The sequence below is a fragment of the Haliotis cracherodii genome, unplaced genomic scaffold (genome assembly GCF_022045235.1).
Source record: "Haliotis cracherodii isolate W230 unplaced genomic scaffold, xgHalCrac1.p SCAF_8, whole genome shotgun sequence".
NCBI classification, from domain to species: Eukaryota; Metazoa; Mollusca; class Gastropoda; order Lepetellida; family Haliotidae; genus Haliotis; species Haliotis cracherodii.
The window spans coordinates 3,508,747-3,530,484 of NW_027266341.1; the positions used below are offsets into that span (position 1 = coordinate 3,508,747).

Consider the following 21,738-nt stretch of genomic DNA (forward strand, 5'->3'; position numbering starts at 1 on the left):
GGCTTGCTGATTTGGTCGAAGCATGTCATCGTATCCCAACTGCGTTGATCGATGTTCATAATACCAGTCACCGGATAGTCTGGTCCAGACTCGATTATTTCCAGACAGCCGTCAAATAGCTGGAATATTGCGGCATAATGCAACAAACAAACAAACAAAGTCGTTCACTGGTCCTAATACCATCTCTCACTCCCTCTCTGTGTTGCTCTCTCTCTCTGCTCACTCATTCATTCACCTCTCGCCCATCCACCCACTAACACGGGAGACAACCCACCCATCTACTAACTCGCCCACCAACAGTAAACAACACGCCCATCTACTAACTCGCCCACTAACAGTAAACAACACGCCCATCTACTAACTCGCCCACCAACAGTAAACAACCCACCCATCTACGAACTCGCCCACCAACAGTAAACAACCCACCCATCTACGAACTCGCCCACTAACAGTAAACAACTCACCAATATACTAACCCGCCCACTAACAGTAAACAACCCACCAATCTACTAACCCGCCCACTAACAGTAAACAACCCACCAATATACTAACCCGCCCACTAACAGTAAACAACCCACCAATATACTAACCCGCCCACTAACAGTAAACAACCCACCAATGTACTAACCCGCCAACTAACACAGTTAACAACCCACCCATCTTATAACTCGGTCACTACCACAGTAAACAACCCACCCACCAGCTTACTAATAAACTCACCGACCAACCCATCCCAAGGTGTCCTACAAGCCATCCTCCACCTTTTCACTCACTCACTCACTCACTCACTCACTCACTCATTCACCGACCAATCAACCCATCACTCGGGTATCCTACAAGCCATCCACCACCCACTCACTCACTCGTTCACTCCAAACTACCCAAAATCAAATATCCTATTCCATCCCACTGCACACACAATCACTCATTCACCTATCAACTGTTTCACTCACTCACTCACTCACTCACTCGTTCACTCGCGGACAGCTTAAAATTGATTTGCCTTTCGTGTCGAGAACTTGTACTGAAATGAATTACATCAATTAAGCTAATTACACCAATTACTTGGTTACCTAAAGTAGCTGCTACACACTGCCACCCGTGTCCAGAGTTCATTGGAATCTTCCTGAATGCAGTATGTTTCTTCTATTGCAATGAAAAAATAAATGATGATGAATTCATGGTGCATACCAAAGGCTGCGTGACATACTTGTACATTCTGATAGGGCTATGGGATTAAAGCGTTCGCTCGTCACGCCGAAAACCCGGGTTCGATTCCCAACATCGGTACAATGAGTAAAGCCCGTTTCTGGTGTTACTGGTGATGTTGCTGGGATATTGCGAAAAAGCGGCGTAAAACCATACTCACTCACTCACTTGCTCACATTCTTCTAAATCGGGGTACATGGGTGCACATTTGTATGCTTATTCGTTTATTGTTTTAACGGTTTCACATTCATCGTTATGCACATTCACAAACCCACCCCACTTACCACCACACACGTTATGCATACCTGCTCTTCTGCTGAGCTCTGCATGTGATGAGTGAAATGTACAGGTTATGAAGTGAAATGTACACCCCGCTGATAAGCATGTCACTCACGACTTGGGGAGTTATTTATACACGGGATGAAGTTCAAAAGGTGTCGTCTTATCAAGCGAACAGCGTGCTACGTTCGATTTAATCTAATTATCGAAATGAAGTTCGATTTTACCGAACTAATTGCTGTTCATGATAGGACAGCGTAATGACTGATATCGCTACAAGAAACCAGGCATTCGCAATCTACATCCCCAACCCAGCATCCTTGTGTCACGCAGGTTCAAGCCGGAGGCCTACTCCCAACAGTCAATCGATATCACAGGCATGTACGTATTGCTTTGTACACTTTAAAATCATTATATATTTATTTGTATAGAATGTACATGTATAATTCACAGCAACGCTGTGAGTGACTGAGTGCGTTTGGTGTGACGAACACTATTTCCGTTACATCACTGTATGTCAGGTTGATGTGGGAGGAAAGCCCAATGTGATGCAGGGAGGAGATGCCCGCCCCGAAAAGGTGTAACCCGCAAGGACAGAAATGTTGCTGACAAAAACATCCTCACAGCGAATCGGGATTCGAACCCCCAATCATAGATTCCCGGCGTAGCCAAAGAACGCAACTCTAACATCGAACTGCGGCTTAGACAAATAATATATAATCAAATTTCGGTAGTAGCGAAATATTTCAAAGTCCCTTTGTGCTCATTAAACTTAGAATTGTATGTATTATGTAGAATATAGTGTACTGGAATAAAGAAGTAAATTAGGAAAGTTTTATCTATCCTATTTATGACCCTTCTCATGAATCTGTCTGTCCTTCCGCGACTTTGGATGAAACGAACTGAATAAAAGTCTGTTCGGAACCATTACACCGCCAAGGAACTACACACGTATTCGATAGAACCATTCGTTCGTGTTATCAGGAGTTGATTGCAAAGACATTCATTTAATCTTTAGCCAGAACAATCAACTATGCTCCGAGAGGAAAGGAACATCCAGATGACCATTACAATTTGACGTGTGGAAACTCTATACAGGTGCATTAAACAATAGTGAGTGAGTGAGTGAGTGAGTGAGTATGGTTTTACGCCGCTTTTAGCAATATTCCAGCAATATCACGGCGGGGGACACCAGAAATGGGCTCCACACATTGTACCCATGTTGGGAATCGAACCCGGGTCTTCGGCGTGACGGGCCAACGCTTTAACCACTAGGCTACCCGACCGCCCCGCATTAAACAATAAATCTACAGACCACCCCGGCTGGGATTAGGAGAAGGGACCACCCCCTAGTACCTCGCCATCTTTGTAAGGGAAAACTAACATGGTGATCGGGTTGTCTTGCTCTGTGGTTGACTGTGTGTCATCGAACCTGGATGGCGTAGAACGGTGTCGTGCCGGGTTAGCGAAAATCCAATTTTGCCTAGTATCAGTAAAGCGAAAACCCAAGTTGGGGTATTTGTCCCACGAAAGCGAGAAATGAGTAATGGCTATAAAAACACCGGATTACCGTAGTTTAGATTATCGCCCGTGCTGTTCAAACAGAGGAGAGGGGAGGAGAGGGGAGGAGAGGAGAGGAGACTTCCTTCATCGCATCGACAACGACATTCTCATCTTCACCACAAGCAAGAACATTGAGCACCTGTGTGCAGCAGATGAAGTGTTTGGTGACGACACCTTCTCCTCGGCCCCACGACTGTTTGAGCAGATCTACACACTGCATGCTGAATTCCAAGGCCACATGTTCCCGCTTGTGTGCTCCCGAACAAGTCCGAACATTTGAACATTTACGTCTAATGGCTCAACGGCAGAATTGTTACTTCAATCCAAGAACTTTCCAGTTAGACTTTGAAAAATCGCTGCCCACAATGCCAGGAAGAGCCATCCGAACATTTTTGAAGTTGTTACGCTATTTCAAAGAGAACAATCCAACATAGAAGTCGCCATTCAACGAATTGATTGACCTAGACTCAATTATGTAATCATCCCGTGAATATCCGGGTAAGAATAGGTGTTCGGCGACCCATGCTTGTCGTAAAAAGCGACCATTGTCGTCGAATAAGGCGACTATTGTCGTCGTAAAAGGCGACTAACGGGGATAGCGGGGATCGATGGTCATGATATCAATCATTGGATTGTCTGGTCCAGATTCGACTGCCGTCATATAGCTGTAATATTACTGAGTGCGGCGTTAAACAACAAACAAACGTTTTTAAAAAATCTGATTTAATACAGCGGGTATATGGCTGAATATAGTGTATAAACAGCAAACTGATATTCACTTGAGTATTAATCATACCACGAACAGAGAACTAGTGTTGAACATAATCCGTCAGCTAGACGTAATTTATATGACCGCTTTTCACGCAATTTCCACAAAAATGTGAGGTATATATGATTGTATATAATTAAAAAGTCTCTTCTAGAAATGGTATATCCATATCGTTTAGGCGAGATCATAATAACAGTAAGGGGACGTTATGTTATCGTGTTCGACAGAACATGTTCATACGGCTATGTATAACATATTCGTTGTCGACCTCATAGATCGACAAACTGCGAAATTGCAATGACATTTAAAATTAAAACTACAACACAACCGACTCGGGTAAAATCACCGTTTGGGGTGACGAAGTGGTCATTTTCAATACGCACATCCTGCTTCAAGTTTGTTTGACAGGCTGACAAGACAGTTGTTTCAATGATATTTGAGGATTAGGAGTACATTCAGATCAATTTTATACTGTTTTGATAAGTGCATTCTGCTTATGTTGCCTTTGTTATTAGTGTAGACAGTGAAGATGAATATTTATGAATTGCCATGTGTTTTGTTTGTTTTCTGTTGTTTTACGCCGCACTCAGCAATATTCCAGCTATATGTCTGTAAATAATCGAGCCTGGACCAGACAATCCAGTGACTGACATCATGAGCATCGGCCCTCGCAGTTGAGATATGATGACATGTATCAACCAAGTCAGCGAGCCTGACCACCCGATCCCGTTAGTCGCCTCTTACGACAAGCATAGTCGCATAAAAAAGACCTATTCGAACCCAGATCTTCACGGGTCAGTTGCCATGTGTAATCAAAATTATATTTCAACGCAATGGATCAATCGCCCTGCAAATGTTCGCATCATGTGAGGAGAAATCCCGGAGCGGAGCAGGTCTTGGACGTCCACACTTATGTGAAACCTACGAGCACGGGAATGTCGCAGTTGAACTCGGAAATCATAATGGTCACATTAATGTTATGGTAACCACTTCTTAATTCGTTCTCAATAGTGATCACAGAGGCTACACATTAAATACTATCTCAGTCTCGTTTAAGGCACAGACAATAATATTTTCAGACTTTTATGGATATTTTATCTGGAGTATTTTTGGACGTTTTTGTGAACGTGTGATTCGTCTCCAATAAACACGGCACCATTATACAACAAAGGGACACTATAATTAATTACCTCGCTGTCTGTCCCAACCGAAGCATGGACATATCATTTACCCACTCAACATCATTGCGGAATTCATTAGAGTTCTCAAACATTCGTTAAAAACGTGTAAACATGACCATTATAACAAGTCATTCAGTATCACAACCATGTGTGAAAATGTCGTTACAGCTTCAGGTGCGATATTGCTTTCAAAAACAGCCAACTTAAGCTGTTATGTGGCAAGTCCAGTCCTGCCTCAAATGTATCGTGGCATTTGGACATTTCAATCTATTTCTCCCGATCCCTATAGAAAAAAATAACAATAGTTTTAATCACAAATTCAATCACTTTCCGTCTGGATGCACGACTTTAAAGATCCGCCAGCTATACTCGTGCGCTGTACTCCACAACGGCGTCTTCACCTGTTGGGAGTTTAATCCGAGAACTAAATGCCATATCATGCTAAAAATTGGTCCCGCTGATTACAAGCCATTTAGCAGGGTCAGCACCGACGCTGCGGTATTGTGTTAGTCGTGATGAAGTCATCAATACATTGCATGGATTATTCCAATGGCTTCATTCTTAAAGGAGATCGCCGCATGTTCGTCTTCGCAAACTAACCATTGATTATTCGATGGTGTTTCAATTCAAAACAGGAAACCGTATCTCCTTTGTTTTCGATCTTTGAAGTGTCTCGTCTTGGGAGAGATTGGAGTGATGCTTTCAAGAAGCTTTGTCCGACCCGATGTACTTCTGATTTCGTTTGAATATGGATCTTGCTGTTCTGTTTTGTCTCTCAAAGAGGTGACAACCTCTCGCCGTCAAGGTCTGCTTTGTGTTCATAGTTTCAGACATCGTGATGTTTCGCAATGATGGCGGAATGATAGGACACTACTGTCTCTCGCTTCCATTTGTTTTATTGAATTGTTATGTTTAATGTATTGATGCGGTTATCGACTGCGGGTACGAAACGGTTGCTTAGGAGTAACACAGACCCATGTTGTAGTATAGTCATTGAAAAGCATTTGGAAGTGATCACCTGATATGAGTAAGCATATACCCCGAACGTTCTGTTCCTTATAATGAAGATGTTGACATCCATAAATTCTCTTCCTTATGTTGTGATATAGATACCGATAAAAACGTCGACGTACTCGAGTGAGTGAGCGGCGAATCTGGCTTTAACGCTGCAGTGGGCAGTGAGCAATGCATAATTGATGTCCGGCCGGCTTGTGCATGTGGGTGAAGTGGGATAGGGATGATGAGGGGGGGATGGGGGTGGGGTGGGGGGTGGGGGGTGGGGGGTGGGGGGATATGGGGAATGGGGGTGGAGAATGGTAGGGCTGTGGGTAGACATGTATGATGCAAGGGGGAGTATGGGGATGGAGAGGGGTAGGGCTGTGGGTGGACATGTATGATGCAAGGGGGGGGGGGGGGGGGGTATGGGGAATGGGGATGGAGAGGGGTAGGGCTGTGGGTGGACATGTATGATGCAAGGGGGAGTATGGGGAATGGGGATGGAGAGGGATAGGGCTGTGGGTGGACATGTATGATGCAAGGGGTGGGAGTATGGGGGAATGGGGATGGAGAGGGATAGGGCTGTGGGTGGACATGTATGGGAATGGAGAGGGATAGGGCTATAGTTGGATGAGGGAATGGGAATGGAGAGGGATAGGGCTGTGGGTGGAAATGTATGATGCAAGGGGCGGGGGTGTATGGGGCATGTGGATGGAGAGGGATAGGGCTGTGTGTGGACATGTATGATGCAAGGGGCGGGGGAGTATGGGGCATGGGGATGGAGAGGGATAGGGCTGTGGGTGGACATGTATGATGCAAGGGGCGGGGGAGTATGGGGCATGGGGATGGAGAGGGATAGGGCTGTGGGTGGACATGTATGATGCAAGGGGCGGGGGAGTATTGGGGAATGGGGATGGAGAGGGATAGGGCTGTGGGTGGACATGTATGATGCAAGGGGGAGTATGGGGAATGAGGATGGAGAGGGGTAGGGCTGTGGGTGGACATGTATGATGCAAGGGGCGGGGGAGTATGGGGAATGGGAATGGAGAGGGATAGGGCTATAGGTGGAAATGTATGATGCAAGGGGCGGGGGTGTATGGGGCATGTGGATGGAGAGGGATAGGGCTGTGGGTGGACATGTATGATGCAAGGGGCGGGGGAGTATGGGGAATGAAGATGGAGAGGGGTAGGGCTGTGGGTGGACATGTATGATGTAAGGGGCGGGGGAGTATGGGGAATGAAGATGGAGAGGGGTAGGGCTGTGGGTGGACATGTATGATGTAAGGGGCGGGGGAGTATGGGGAATGAAGATGGAGAGGGGTAGGGCTGTGGGTGGACATGTATGATGCAAGGGGCGGGGGAGTATGGGGAATGAAGATGGAGAGGGGTAGGGCTGTGGGTGGACATGTATGATGTAAGGGGCGGGGGAGTATGGGGAATGAAGATGGAGAGGGGTAGGGCTGTGGGTGGACATGTATGATGTAAGGGGCGGGGGAGTATGGGGAATGAAGATGGAGAGGGGTAGGGCTGTGTGTGGACATGTATGATGCAAGGGGCAGGGGAGTATGGGGATGGAGAGGGATAGGGCTGTGGGTGGACATGTATGATGCAAGGGGCGGGGGAGTATGGGGCATGGGGATGGAGAGGGATAGGGCTGTGGGTGGACATGTATGATGCAAGGGGCGGGGGAGTATGGGGAATGGGGATGGAGAGGGGTAGGGCTGTGGGTGGACATGTATGATGCAAGGGGCATGGGGAGTATGGGGCATGGGGATGGAGAGGGATAGGGCTATAGGTGGTAATGTATGATGCAAGGGGGGCATGGGGAATGGGGATTGTGAGGGGTAGGGCTGTGGGTGGACATGTAGGATGAAAGGGGGGAGGTTATGATGAATGGGATGGAGAGGGGTAGGGCTGTGGGTGGACATGTAGGATGAAAGGGTGATGTTGGTTATGGGGCTGGAGAGGGATAAGGCTGTTGGTGGAAATGTGTGATGGATTGTGGGGTGTTATAGGGAATGGGGATGGAGAGGGATGGGGAATAGGGATGAGAGGGATGGAGTTTCGAGATGGGGAGGGATGGGGGATAGGGATGGAGATGGGGTGGGATGGGGGAGAGGGATGGAGATGGGGTGGGATGGTGGAGAGGGATGGAGATGGGGGAGAGGGATGGGGGATGGAGAGGGATAGGGATGGGGGATAGGGATGGAGATGGGGAGGGATGGGGGATAGGGATGGAGAGGAATGGAGATGGGGAGGGATGGGGGATAGGGATGGAGAGGGATGGAGATGGGGGATAGGGATGGAGATGGTGAGGAATGGAGGATAGGGATGGAGAGGGATGGGGAGGGATGGGGGATAGGGATGGAGATGAGGAGGGATAGGGGATAGGGATGGAAATGGGGTGGGATGGGGGATAGGGATGGGGGATAGGGATTGAGAGGGATGGAGATCGGGGGGGATAGGGATGGAGATGGGGAGGGATGGGGGATTGGGATGGAGAGGGATGGAGATGGGGAGGGATTGAGATGGAGAGGGATGGAGATGGGGAGGGATGCGGGATTGGGATGGAGAGGGATGGAGATGGGGAGGGATGGGGGATTGGGATGGAGAGGGATAGGGATGGAGAGGGATTTGGGATGGAGTGGGATAGGGATGGGGATGCAGGTGGAGATGTATGATGAAGGGGAGGGGAATGGGTAGGGGGGTGTATGAGGGATGGGATAGAGAGGTATGAGGAATGGGGAATTGGGATAAGGGGACAGAGAAACAGAGTGGAGAGGGATGGGGGTGGCGGTAAGGGGACTGGGGTTGGAGAGATAAGGAGGCAGGAGGTGGAGTGGTATGGGGGTAGAGGATTATGGGGGGTGGGGGTATGAGGAATGGGGTGGGCGTATGAGGAATGGGGTGGGGGTATGAAAATAAGGAAGATGCGTGTGAAGGAGTTCAGTCAGGTTCAGTGTATTACAAGTAAAATGAATTGAGATTAGGGCATAAAATACTAGTATTGGCTCTAGATATACTAGTATTGGCTCTAGATATACTAGTATTGGTTCTAGATATACTAGTATTGGCTCTAGAAATACTAGTATTGGTTCTAGATATACTAGTATTGGTTCTAGATATACTAGTATTGTCTCTAGAAATACTAGTATTGGCTCAAAATATACTAGTTTTGGTTCTAGATATACTAGTATTGGTTCTAGATATACTAGTATTGGTTCTAGATATACCAGTATTGGCTTTAGATATACCAGTATTGGCTCTAGATATACTAGTATTGGCTCTAGATATACCAGTATTGGCTCTAGATATACCAGTATTGGCTCTAGATATACCAGTATTGGTTCTAGATATACCAGTATTGGCTCTAGATATACTAGTATTGGCTCTAGATATACCAGTATTGGCTCTAGATATACCAGTATTGGCTCTAGATATACTAGTATTGGCTCTAGATATACCAGTATTGGCTCTAGATATACCAGTATTGGCTCTAGATATACCAGTATTCGCTTTTTCATTTTACATGTCCGGACGGAATGTTTACTTCGCGCCAGTCTAGTTATAGTACTGACCTGAAATGACAAGTGGACAAGCTGGCTTTAACCCGCAGTGTGAACCCCTGCAAGTTTGGTGACCAGGAAATCAGACTGACACTGAAACTCATATGTACGTTATATGACGCTGTGAAAAAACCCAAATGTTTAAAATGGTAATTCCTTCAACTGCCACCATTCACCCAACAGTGAGCTCTCTAAGGAGGAAACCAAAGCCCATGTTACGAAACCCCCCTATGCTCATATTTATGTCGAACAAAGAAACACCTTGTTGTCAAACACTTTTGGTCAAAATCAAATTACTGCGCGCCTGACTGACACATTTCCTTGAACGTAGCAAGATCGATTATTTCAGCCAAACAGATAAATATTTGTAAATAGCAATATTGTGTTTGAAATAGGAAACGTTTTCCATTGATTCGGTCGAGACTTTAAGATATTATTCCGAAAGACACCCAAAGTACAAAGTAAGCAATTAACAAATAAGATACGATACTTTCAAATGTGTAGTTACATTTGAACATAAAATGGTATTGACGTACAGCAGACAAAGGAGACCCTCCTGCTAGAACATCTATATGTAAATGCGGGACATCAAACACCATTACAATGACAATTAATTGAAATTAGTTTCATGCACATCCCTATTACCATATGCAGATGGAATACTTTAAAACATTACGAGGTAAAACCTGTTTAAACGTGCAATTCCTTTATCAACTGTTAACGTATATGCGCTTTGCATATAGGGTTTAGAAACTACTTGAATTGATGCGGATGTATGCTTGTCTGCTTCTGCTCTTCTTTCTGATGCAAGAAGCACCTGCGCCTCTTCAGATGCTTTCCTGTACATGAATTATTGATACATATATAACCGTTACACATATGTATGAATTCTTGAATTACAATAAACTCACGTGGCTCCCTGTCAATATTTTATTTCTGAATAGTTAACATGTCATTTTTGGATTTACAGACAATGGTATATTTTCAAATTGTCTTTGTAACTATGAATAATTACGTATTCGTGCATACATAATGTCTGGCAGTGCTATGACCTAAATAGTTTGCTAATGCAATGATTCGATTACCATGGTAACCAGAACACCAGCGACTGGGGTCATGCTGCACGTTGTTGGTGTAGTAGAGGCAGTTGATGTCGGACCGTTTGTGACCGTGTCAAATAGCCAGCATCATCACCAGTACGGATAGAGACAGGGCTACTAGTAGCCCCATCAGTGTTGGTAGACGTGAGAATACTACTTGAGTAGATGGACAGTTGTAGTAGTAGTAGTAGTAGTAGTAGTGGTAGTAGTAGTTGTTGTAGTAGTAGTAGTAGTGGTAGTAGTAGTAGTAGTAGTAGTGGTAGTAGTAGTAGTTGTTGTAGTAGTAGTGGTAGTAGTAGTAGTAGTGGTAGTAGTAGTAGTAGTAGTAGTAGTAGTAGTATTAGTGGTAGTAGTAGTAGTTGTAGTAGTAGTAGTAGTAGTAGTAGTAGTGGTAGTAGTAGTAGTAGTAGTGGTAGTAGTGATGGTGGTGACTGTAGTAGTAGTGGTAGTAGTAGTAGTAGTAGTGGTAGTAGTAGTAGTAGTAGTAGTAGTAGTAGTGGTAGTAGTGATGGTGGTGACTGTAGTAGTAGTGGTAGTAGTGGTAGTAGTAGTAGTAATAGTAGTAGTAGTATCAATAGTGGTAGAAGTAGTGGCGGTGGTGGCAATAGTAGTGGCGGTGGTGGCAATAGCAGTAGTAATAGTGGCGGTTGTGGTGATGATAGTAGTAGTAGTTATTGCAAACATAGTATTATTAGTAGACGTAGAACTAGGAGTAGTAGAAATAGTAGTAGCAGAGGTAGTAGTAGTAGTAAAAGCAGTAGATGTAGATGTGATTGAGGTGATAGTAGTAGAAGTAGTTGTCGTAGTAGTAGTAGAAGCAGTAGAAGTAGATGTGATTGTGGTGATAGTTATAAACGACGTACAAACACTAGGTACGGACTATATGATCACGTGGATTGACAATAAGGACATAGTCCTTACCAAAAAGTGAAACTACAACAAATTGATTATTTGTCGTTTAATGTGAGACTAGAGAACTTGGTTGTATTCTGAAATAACAGCCTTCTTGTTTTCCTAAGATTTGATATTCTATCCCGATAAATATTAATAATATATTACTGGTGAAATATCAGTCATTGATTTTGCACCTCAGTGGTTGTATCCACGTCTGTCGGGTGTTTCTTTTGGACTTATGAATTTTGGCCAGCTGTTGTGTGAAAAATAGGTATTAAATAGCTCGTGTCTGATCGTGATAAAATAATGAGTACATTTCTAAGCAGAGATAAGGAAAATAATTTGATGTTGCTTTACAGAGTTATACAATTTTTCAATTTTGATGCAGCATTTTAATTGGACATTTTATATAAAAATATATAAATAATTAATTTTCAGATGATCAACAGTATCGTTGACACACACAACGACTGCAGATTCATTTAATCGTAAAAATTGAAATTATAATTATGTAATTCGTAGGCATTTGTCGTGCTTTTGTGAAATGAGTTTCTGGTTCGAACAGATTGTGTTACCAGCGTTCTAAATCAACACGACTTTAAACAGGAACAAACCGTTCGGATTTAAGTTGTGTTCGTTTAAATTTGTAGTCAAGCTGGGGTGTTTTAATCAAGTAACAGATATTGTCTCTTTCAAAGCTTTGACCTCAACTTAAATATTATATGGCCGGAAAGAAGTGAAACATTCCCAAACCAATAGTTCCCTAAAACCCAATTTTAAACGAACTGAAGTTGGAAAAATGGATTAGAAGGCTTCATAAAGTGCATTGGAGGACTATATTTATAAGACCCAAGAGGAACTAGTTTTGCCCGTGGATGCGCAACGGACGGAAAGTGATAGTTTTACGACCCAAGCCTCTGTTTGATTGTCTTGCGTAACATAAACGCCGTGTCAAGCTAGATTTTGCACATTTCATGGGATGCGCGCAGGAGATATTGTCAGATGTCGTTAATAGGCTGTTTTACCACCATGTACAATAATTCATCTGACCCAAGCCCACTTTTCGTTCGATTTATGCGGCTAAAACGTTGTTATCGGATTTCAGCAGACAATTAAAACTCCGAAACAATCATTATGTGTCATAGTGCAGTATCCCTCTGCTAACGCCTTTCAATTTGATGGGCGTGGGGGAGTTATGCAACGGCAAGACAGCCGATAACAGGCTTAAGGTGGTCTCGAAGCGTCATATTTGTTTTCAAGTTTATCGCTGTCATGGCTATGGAAACGCGAAACAGGCTAAAAAACGCCACAAATTACGTTGCTGAGCGCCACCTGTCGGCAAATATTGACCAAATATCCCATCCCAGCTTAAGCGGTTGTTATTATGTAACAGCTTGGCTGACATTTAATTTACAAGGAAGTGTATGGGATGTTCTTGGGACACACACTCGGAAAAGTGTACCGTATATTGTTAAGTGTCTACCTCTTTGGACTGAGTTTTTTAAATGTAACCATCCCAACTTTTCTCCTTGTTTCGCTGTTTCCTAATTTTCTCTCTCCATCATTGTTCACCAGTGTCTGTCTATCATCTTGTCATCACTTTTTGTGGATTCACTCTCGCAGTTCCTCTCTCTGTCTCGATCTCTGCTATCTCTCCCCTCTCTCCCTCTCTCTCTCTTTGCTTCCTTTCCCCTCCCCCTCTCTCTCTCCTCTCTCTCCCCTCTCTCTCTCTCTCTCTTTGCTTCCTCTCCCCCTCCCTCTCTCTCTCCTCTCTCTCCCCTCTCTCTCTCTCTTTGCTTCCTCTCCCCTCCCTCCCTTCCTCTCTCTCCCCACCCCCACATCTCTCTCTCTGCTTCCTCTTCCCTCTCTCCCTCTCTCTCTCTGCTTCCTCTCTCTCCCCACCCCCACATCTCTCTCTCTCTGCTTCCTCTCCCCGCTCTCCCTCTCTCTCTGCTTCCTCTCTCTCCCCACCCCCACATCTCTCTCTCTCTCTTTGCTTCCTCTCTCTCCCCTCTCCCTCTCTCCTTCCTCTCTCTCCCCACCCCACATCTCTCTCTCTGCTTCCTCTCCCCCCTCTCTCTCTGCTTCCTCTCTCTCCCCACCCCCACATCTCTCTCTCTCTCTCTCTGCTTCCTCTCTCTCCCCACCCCCACATCTCTCTCTCTCTCTGCTTCCTCTCTCTCCCAACCCCCACATCTCTCTCTCTCTTTGCTTCCTCTCTCCCTCCCTCTCCCTCTCTCCTTCCTCTCTCTCCCCACACCCACATCTCTCTCTCTCTTTGCTTCCTCTCTCTCCCTTTCCCCTGCATCTCTCTCTCTCTCTATCTCTCTTTGCTTCCTCTTCCCCTCCCTCCCTCCCTCCCTCTCTCTCTCTCTCTCTCTCTCTCTCTCTCTCTGCTTCCTCCCTCTCCCCTCCCCAACATCTCTCTCTCTGTATATATATATTTTGAGTCTCAAGTGAACATTTAATAATCCACATCCGGAATCTTACTCCGACCGACCAGGCTCCATATACCAGATTCTAAACACCAAACTCCAGTCTCAGAATCCAGACCCCAGAGACATGACGTCAGGTTCCACATTTAAGAGACACTAATCCAAAGACACAAAATGCGACTTCCGACTCAAAATTACAGACACCAGACTTCTGATTGCAGACAGAAAAACATAAGACTCGACACAAGACAGGAATCCAAATGTAAGCCTTCTACAGATTTCAGTCACAGAAATCGACAACTGATTCGTATTGATCTGAGTATTTTTAGCAGATATAATCAGGAATCTGAGACAATTTAAATACACAGTAGTTATATCGCATAACGAATCCAGTGAGGTCTCATAGTGCATGTAGCAGTTTCAGACTGAAATGCTGGTTGTGGCATGGAGGTGGATTGGCCCGCTCAAGTGCGTGCGTGCGTGCGTGCCTGGGTGCGTGCGTGCGTGTGTGTGCGTGCTTGTACTAGTCCGCACTAATGCCGATTTTATAGTGCAAGCCCACTGAGATACCATGCCGCACTTTAACATGAATACCCCAGTCAGACACAGTATACTGACCCCGCGCATACCTTCATTAAAGCCAAGCGTCGGGCAGGGTAACAACAAGCACCATCTTTTAACGTCTTTTCGTATGACGCGGCCGGGGATCGAACCACTGATCTTTCGCTCTCAGGGCAGACGCTCTACCACCACACCACAGAGGGATTCTCAGCGTACAAATGTTTCACTCATGGAACCAGTATGGGGAATCGAACAGGGCTGTGGCGTGACAACCGAAAACTTGATCCACTGGATTCCCCAAACAAATGAACACATTCTTCTCAGATATGTATCACTTCTGGGCACAGGGCGATTGAGTACCCAAGTTGGTTTGTTTGTTGTTAAACACCGCATTCAGCAATATTCCAGCTATATGACGGTGTCTGTCAACAATTCAGTGATTGATATCATGAACATCGATTCATGCAATTGGGATACGACGATATGCATCAACCGTGTCAGCGAGCTTGACCACCCGATCCCGTTAGTCGCCCCTTACACGACCCATGTTTGTTTGTTTATTTGTTGTTTAACGCCGCACTCAGCAATAGTCCATCTATGTGACAACGGTCTGTCAATAATCGAGTCTGGACCAGCCAATCCAGTGGTTGACATAATGTGCATTGGGATACGATGACACGCATCAACCAAACCAGAGTGCCTGACCACCCGATCCCGTTAGTCGCCTATGACGACCATCTTCCAGGGGCAAGGGGGTTAACTGACTATAACAGTCGAGTGTCCACCCTTGCCGAACTAGGCAGGAATTATGGAGTTATATTTTGGCTGGACTACCGAGTCTATGCATAATCCAAAATTGTGTAATGAAATCAACATCCGGTTCGTAATGCCGTGCAGATTTCGGCCGACTGCAGGATTTGCGAATCATGTGTACAGTCAACTTAGCGTTAACAGATATATTCCAAATTTTTTTTTCAAAGTTTTCAATGTAGATGCCAACGTGATGTGATTTACATCGCGAAGTTAGACCCGTTTTATTACAATATAGATCCCGATTATCGATCAGATCGTCTTCACTGGGCATGAAACTCAAAACTGTTGAGAAACTTTCTGTTAGTTGAAACCTTCATACCATGAAGCTGAAAACTGCCTTGTTTGTACTTAGCCCGTTTCACGGTGTATATCACTCGTCCACTGCTTATTTGACTCCCCTGAGTATACTCCCGAGTAGCGCTATTTCCAAACAGCCATGATGTATGTTCTTTTTGTCCCAAAACTGAAACCATTTTTACCAATAATACAAACTGCACCTGACATTCGTTTAAACTGGCACAAAACAACATTATATCCACTCAAAACTACATTTTTCCCTTCAATCGTGTCTAACATGAACCATAGACGCGTGTTACATACTCTAGCCATATTTAGTTTTGTCTGTTGACAAAGTACATCCAGATTTGTACCAGTACCGTAAATCATGTTAAGGTACGAGTAATGCAATAAGGGAATGTTCTTCATGTCGGGTGGTTGACATATTGTTGGATATTAACCCACTGGCCGATTTTGAAACTGTCCACGTTTGTTTAAAGAAAACGTGAGTTAATTTGACAGTTGAATATTCCCAGAATATCTCACTTTGAAGTAATTGAGGCCACAACCCCTTCTTACAATTCGGAAAAATGAAGCAAACGTCTTTCCTGAGAAATATCCACATTTTAATTAATAATACGATCGGACATTAACGTATTTTAGAGTACGAAACGAACTAAAAAGCAATCTCTGCGGACCTTGTCTGATGTGGAAGTGTTACCTTTAATCTGAAACGTAGGATATTGGATCAGCACCAGCTCTCACATGTCGCTTGCCTCAACTCGACTTCCTCAGATGGCGATGATGAAGCAAGTCTTCTTTCTGGAAGGATATATTTTATTTTCGAAATCTATTTCTAAAAATATTCATAATCATCATAATCATCATCATTATCGTCGCCCTCGTCATCATCGTCGTCGTTGTTTTCGCCATCATGTAAACGAGATAACAAATTATTGCTACATGAACTTGAATTACCATTTGTTTAGTATTGTTGATTTCATCATTGACAAAATTAGTGGTACTTGAACTATACATAAGTATAATTATCATCCTCACCATCAAAACGCAATATTGGAGAACATTATTAGCTTTATTTGTGTATTGATTATGATTATCATAATCATTCTTATCATTCACATATTTATATTAGTGATCGGATTTCATCGTGTGGATGAGCATGTTCCCATTGTATGAAGGAGGAAGTTCTGGAATACCCAAACAGTGAGTCAGTGTTGTTTTACGCCGCTTTTAGCAAGATTCCTGCAATAACACGGTGGGGGACACCAGAAATTGGCTTCATACATTGTGCCCTTGTGGAGAATCGAACCCGGGTCTTCGGCGTGACGAACGAACACTTTAATCACTAGCTTACCTCACCACTTCAAGAAGAAAACCTTTGGTTGTGAAGCACCGGGCCAGACAGGTAATATATGGCAGTGTCAGTCCCAGGCCATAGCTTACAGACGCCACAATAAATGAATTCTCGAAGAAGTCATGGAACAAAAAATGAGTAAGGGAATATTGCCTTACGCTGGACCATCAATCTTCCAGCCGCTACCGTCGAGACCGAATAAAACAAAGACCCCGGCAAATCCATTACTTAAATAGGCATTATTAACTACGGTTTTCTTGCTTTGTCTGTATCCATGATGATGGGATATTTTGGAATTATCACTGCTTCTTTAATGCGAGAAGGAAATATTTTACGCCAAAGAGCTGGCTCCCTTGTAATGAGTGAGCCGCTTTTAATTGATATCACGGCATGTTCAGCTTAATGTGGGAGGAAAGCCCGAAGTGATGCAAGTCTCAGACGTTTACCACTTCGGTGAAACCCATGTGTATGGTGCTGACAAACCTAGAAACATAATAGGGGCGAACCGGAATTCGAGCACACAATCATAGGTTTCTGGCGTGCCCAAGGGACGCAACTGGCTGCCTTGTAGGTGTATCTGATCTAGGTGCAATCACATATTGACCAACCGATCCCCGTTTAAAGTCGGATCATGGCGCATATTGGGGTTGAGGACCCATTCTGACCCAGCATACTCATGTGGTGCCTTTAAAGGTGTTATTAGGGTTTCATTGATTTACGTCTGTTTCGGTCCACAAAGACATTGCACGCACCGAGAATCAAACCAGGGTCCACTTGCACAAAGCGATTTTAGCGCTAAGACTATTGTAAGCCTATGTTAAAGTATGGGAGTTACGATCATCTTAGCGCTGAAATCGCTTTGTGCAAGTGGGCCCAGGACTTCTGCGTGATAATCAAACGCTCTGCCCTTACGCCTAGCCGTCCTCTGATGTGATTTTGTCTCCAAAATACACAGAGGTACCAGGTTTTAGTACTGTTAACCCCCTGATGAAATGTAGATGAAAGGGTCACAATGGCCGGGAGAGTACCCCGAGTGGACATGGTTAAACTTTCGACTATTTATGAGTCGCCGGGATGTTGTTGAACTATTGCTGAAATCTGCAGCCTAGACATATCTCTCGCACACCAACTCTCACTGCTGAACTCAGTAATAAACATGAGATAATACATGCAATATCTAAGCCTCCTGTAAGCTAGAATTGTTTCACGGGGAGAACGGAAATGAACCATAAATAATTTCCTCTCATCTCTAGGTATCTGCTAGTACTGAGCCATAATCACCAGCCCTGGTTCGCGGACTTCCGTCTCAGTGCGCACTGTCCGACACATGCACAGTCTTGTTTGCTATGTGGGCGCTTCACTGTCCAGAGCCTTGAAGTGAACATTTCAGATCCTTTGTTTTGTTCTGTTAAAAACTCGACTTTTAATCTGCCCGTTGTGCAGTTTTTCTAGATGAACTAGTTCGACACCAGTTACTTGGAAATAAAAACAACAACACAAGGTTGATTAAATACACCTCGTTTTTTTATTTCAAAATAACTATTGCCGAACCTATACGACCATGCTCTGTCATTGTTGCGATCAAATGAAATCTCACGAGCGAGTATACAATGTATTTAATGCGCGTGCATTTAAGGCGTAGCTGTTCAGAATGTGCACATATTCTACAGCACTTGTTCTCGGTACCGAGCTGATAAAAGTTCACGCAGTATGCTTTATTTCTAAAACCCGAGGCTAAAATAAAATCGAATAAATGATTTCATAGGCATCCTAAAAAGCATTTATTACCTCCGTAGCAGTTCAGGGCGAAATGTTAAATATAAATACTTCTTCAATATTTGAAGACTTTTCCCAATACCCGTTCTCCGCCCGGGAGCTATTTCCAGTAAGCGAAGGGGACGGTATCTTCGCCAGATTATATTCATCAATTAAATATAAGCTGAGAACTGGGCTGGAGGGATGAAACAGACAAAAAACTCACAGTAAGATTCTGGTGAGCAAGGCAGTCGAAGCTTATTTCCTTACAATTACATCAGCATGCGCGAAGCAATTTAAAGGGCGGTTTGTCAAGCAAGGACTGTCGCATCTCCAGCTCGAACTCATCTATTACTGTCGCATTTTCGCGAGAAGTGTTAAAAGACAACGAAACCCCAGGCGTGTAACCAGCAGCCATTATTCTAACATCCTTAACACGGGCAACAACTGGCCATAGACGCGCAACTCAGACTTAAGAAGACGAGAGGAAACAGAACTTGAAAACAATACCTTATTTGTCTCAATCTTCAACTAAACAGAAAAGGATGCAAACATACAGAGGCAAACTAGTTAATCTGGTCCTACCCAAAGAAGAAAGGGTTGACTGCGATAAAAGCGTTTTGATGTAGCAGATTGGGTCTTTAAACTGGACAGGTATTGAGGAGGCAATTTACCCTTGACGCGTAGCTTTAACAAAGACGTCTGGTTATGTGGCGCAGCAAGTTTTGTTTGGGGTGTGGGATGTTTACGGGTAGTTGTTGCTGACAATAGCGATGGGTTTGCCAGTTAATCATAGCCTACTTACAATTGCTGTTATGTACGCTGGAATTACGGGTCACTTAATTTAGGAAGACTATATTCTCCTGTTGTAAATTACGGTTCTCCCGGGGATTTAAGAAATAAAACATTGGCTGTCAGCATGCAGTTGACACCTTCGCGGAGATTAGTTTCCCTGGGTCAGCTAGCTCCCGAGTAAGTGTTTGTTAAACTTTGTTTGAAGAGCAGCTAGGGTCTAGGTGGGAGTAGGGGATGGGTTTTGGGGCGTCTAGGTGGGAGTAGGAGATGGGTCTGGGGGCGTCTAGGTAGGAGTAGGGGATGGGTCTTGGGGCGTCTAGGTGGGAGTAGGGGATGGGTCTTGGGGCGTCTAGGTGGGAGTAGGAGATGGGTCTGGGGGCGTCTAGGTGGGAGTAGGAGATGGGTCTGGGGGCGTCTAGGTGGGAGTAGGAGATGGGTCTGGGGGCGTCTAGGTGGGAGTAGGGGATGGGTCTTGTGGCGTCTAGGTGGGAGTAGGGGATGGGTCTGGGGGCGTCTAGGTGGGAGTAGGGGATGGGTCTGGGGGCGTCTAGGTGGGAGTAGGGGATGGGTCTGGGGGCGTCTAGGTGGGAGTAGGGGATGGGTCTTGTGGCGTCTAGGTTGGAGTAGGGGGTGGGTCTGGGGGCGTCTAAGTAGGAGTAGGGGATGGGTCTAGGGGCGTCTAGGTAGGAGTAGGGGATGGGTCTGGGGGCGTCTATGTGGGAGTAGGGGATGGGTCTGGGGTGTCCAGGTGGGTGTAGGGGGGTGGGTCTCGGGGTGTCCAGGTGGGAGTGGGGGATGGGTCTGGGGTGCCTAGGCGGGAGTAGCGGATGGGTCTGGGATGCCTAGGCGGGAGTCGGGTGTGTGGCTAGCTGAGAGTTTAGGGGGGTGTCGTGGGGGATGTCTAGGTGGGAATCTGGATGAGTAGCTCGGTTGGATTCTGTGAGCAGCTGGGGCAGGAAGTTAGGTGGGAGAAGGTTGGAGTCTGGATGGGTGGCTAGATGGGAGTCTGAGGGTGTCTAAGTGGGAGTCTGACTGACTTGGTTGCTATGGATGGTGATTCACGCATACGCCTGTTGGCCGCCGTCTCTACACACCATAGACGTGACGCAACGCTTCCACAACCTTGCACCAGTTTATATGGAAAGGGAAAGGCCTACACGGGTGATCATGGATCAGGGTGATCAGGGTGGATCGATGCTTATGATGTCAATCGCTGGATTGAATGGTCCAGACTGATTATTTAAGACTGTAAGATTATTTGAGTGCTCATAATTAAACAATACGCCCTTTTGAAAGTTCACTTGTCTGCCATGTTCTGCTAAACATCAAAACTATGAAGAAATGGAATGGTCCAGACAAGATTATTCAAAGACCCCCGTCATATTCCTTGAATATTGTTGAGTGCGGCGTTAAACAAACAAACAAAACAAAAAACAAACATGTCACAGAACAACCTTACATCCAGTAATACGGTGAATAGTTATATACACAGCAAAAGGTACTTGCCAGAGCATGCACATATAGGTCAGGCGATACCCCACGATTTCAATATCACGCCCCAGGACATACAACAGAAATGTCAATGTATTATCTTTGACGATCATGTTAATGTCATATTAAAGACGAATCAGAGTAATCAGCTGTTCAAACAGTGCGTACGCAAAGGCAAGCGGTTTGCAATGACCAGTCCTTTCTTTGAAACGCAAAACGAAAATATAACAAAAATAAAATTAATGCATTATTATGAAAACCATTATCTGAGTATATCATGCATGATACCGACTACTGATATCGGTTAAGTGGCCTTACATCCCGTTATATTTCTCTCGAACTACGGAAACTCGATGTTCGAAGGCGCTCATGATTTTTGTGATGGAGAGATGCAGGTGCACACTCGCTGCTGCAGATTAGTCAAGATAAACTGCTCTAATCAGCAAATGCATACACGTCGGTTTTATGAATAACAATTACTTTTCTCGTCGTGTTTTACGAGCGCCCATGCTCTCTGTTTGTTCTCTGTCATGTAACGTCACGTGAACCTGGGAATGGGAGAGAGATTAGTAATTAAAGCTCCGTACGTGTAGTCACGTGACTGTAATTATTTCAATCATGACTGTCAACATTATGACAGTGATAAATGTTAACCTGCAATTGACATCTGTGTCAAACAT

At 44.8% G+C, this 21,738-nt stretch overlaps 2 protein-coding genes across 2 annotated transcripts in view; both read right to left on the minus strand.

Moving 5' to 3' along the window:
- LOC139450130 (protocadherin-9-like) overlaps window positions 1-21,738 on the minus strand; it is a 129,308-nt gene that overhangs the window by 63,103 nt on the left and 44,467 nt on the right. Inside the window, exon 3 of the mRNA XM_071231783.1 lies at window positions 16,364-16,464. The gene's annotated coding sequence lies outside the window, so the exon portion shown is untranslated. The remainder of the gene's footprint in view (window positions 1-16,363; window positions 16,465-21,738) is intronic.
- LOC139450302 (uncharacterized) lies at window positions 19,756-20,879 on the minus strand. The gene is made up of 2 exons (XM_071231982.1): window positions 20,869-20,879; window positions 19,756-20,377 (listed from the first exon to the last, which is right to left on the minus strand). The coding sequence occupies exons 1-2, from the start codon at window positions 20,877-20,879 to the stop codon at window positions 19,756-19,758; spliced, it is 633 nt and encodes a 210-aa protein (XP_071088083.1).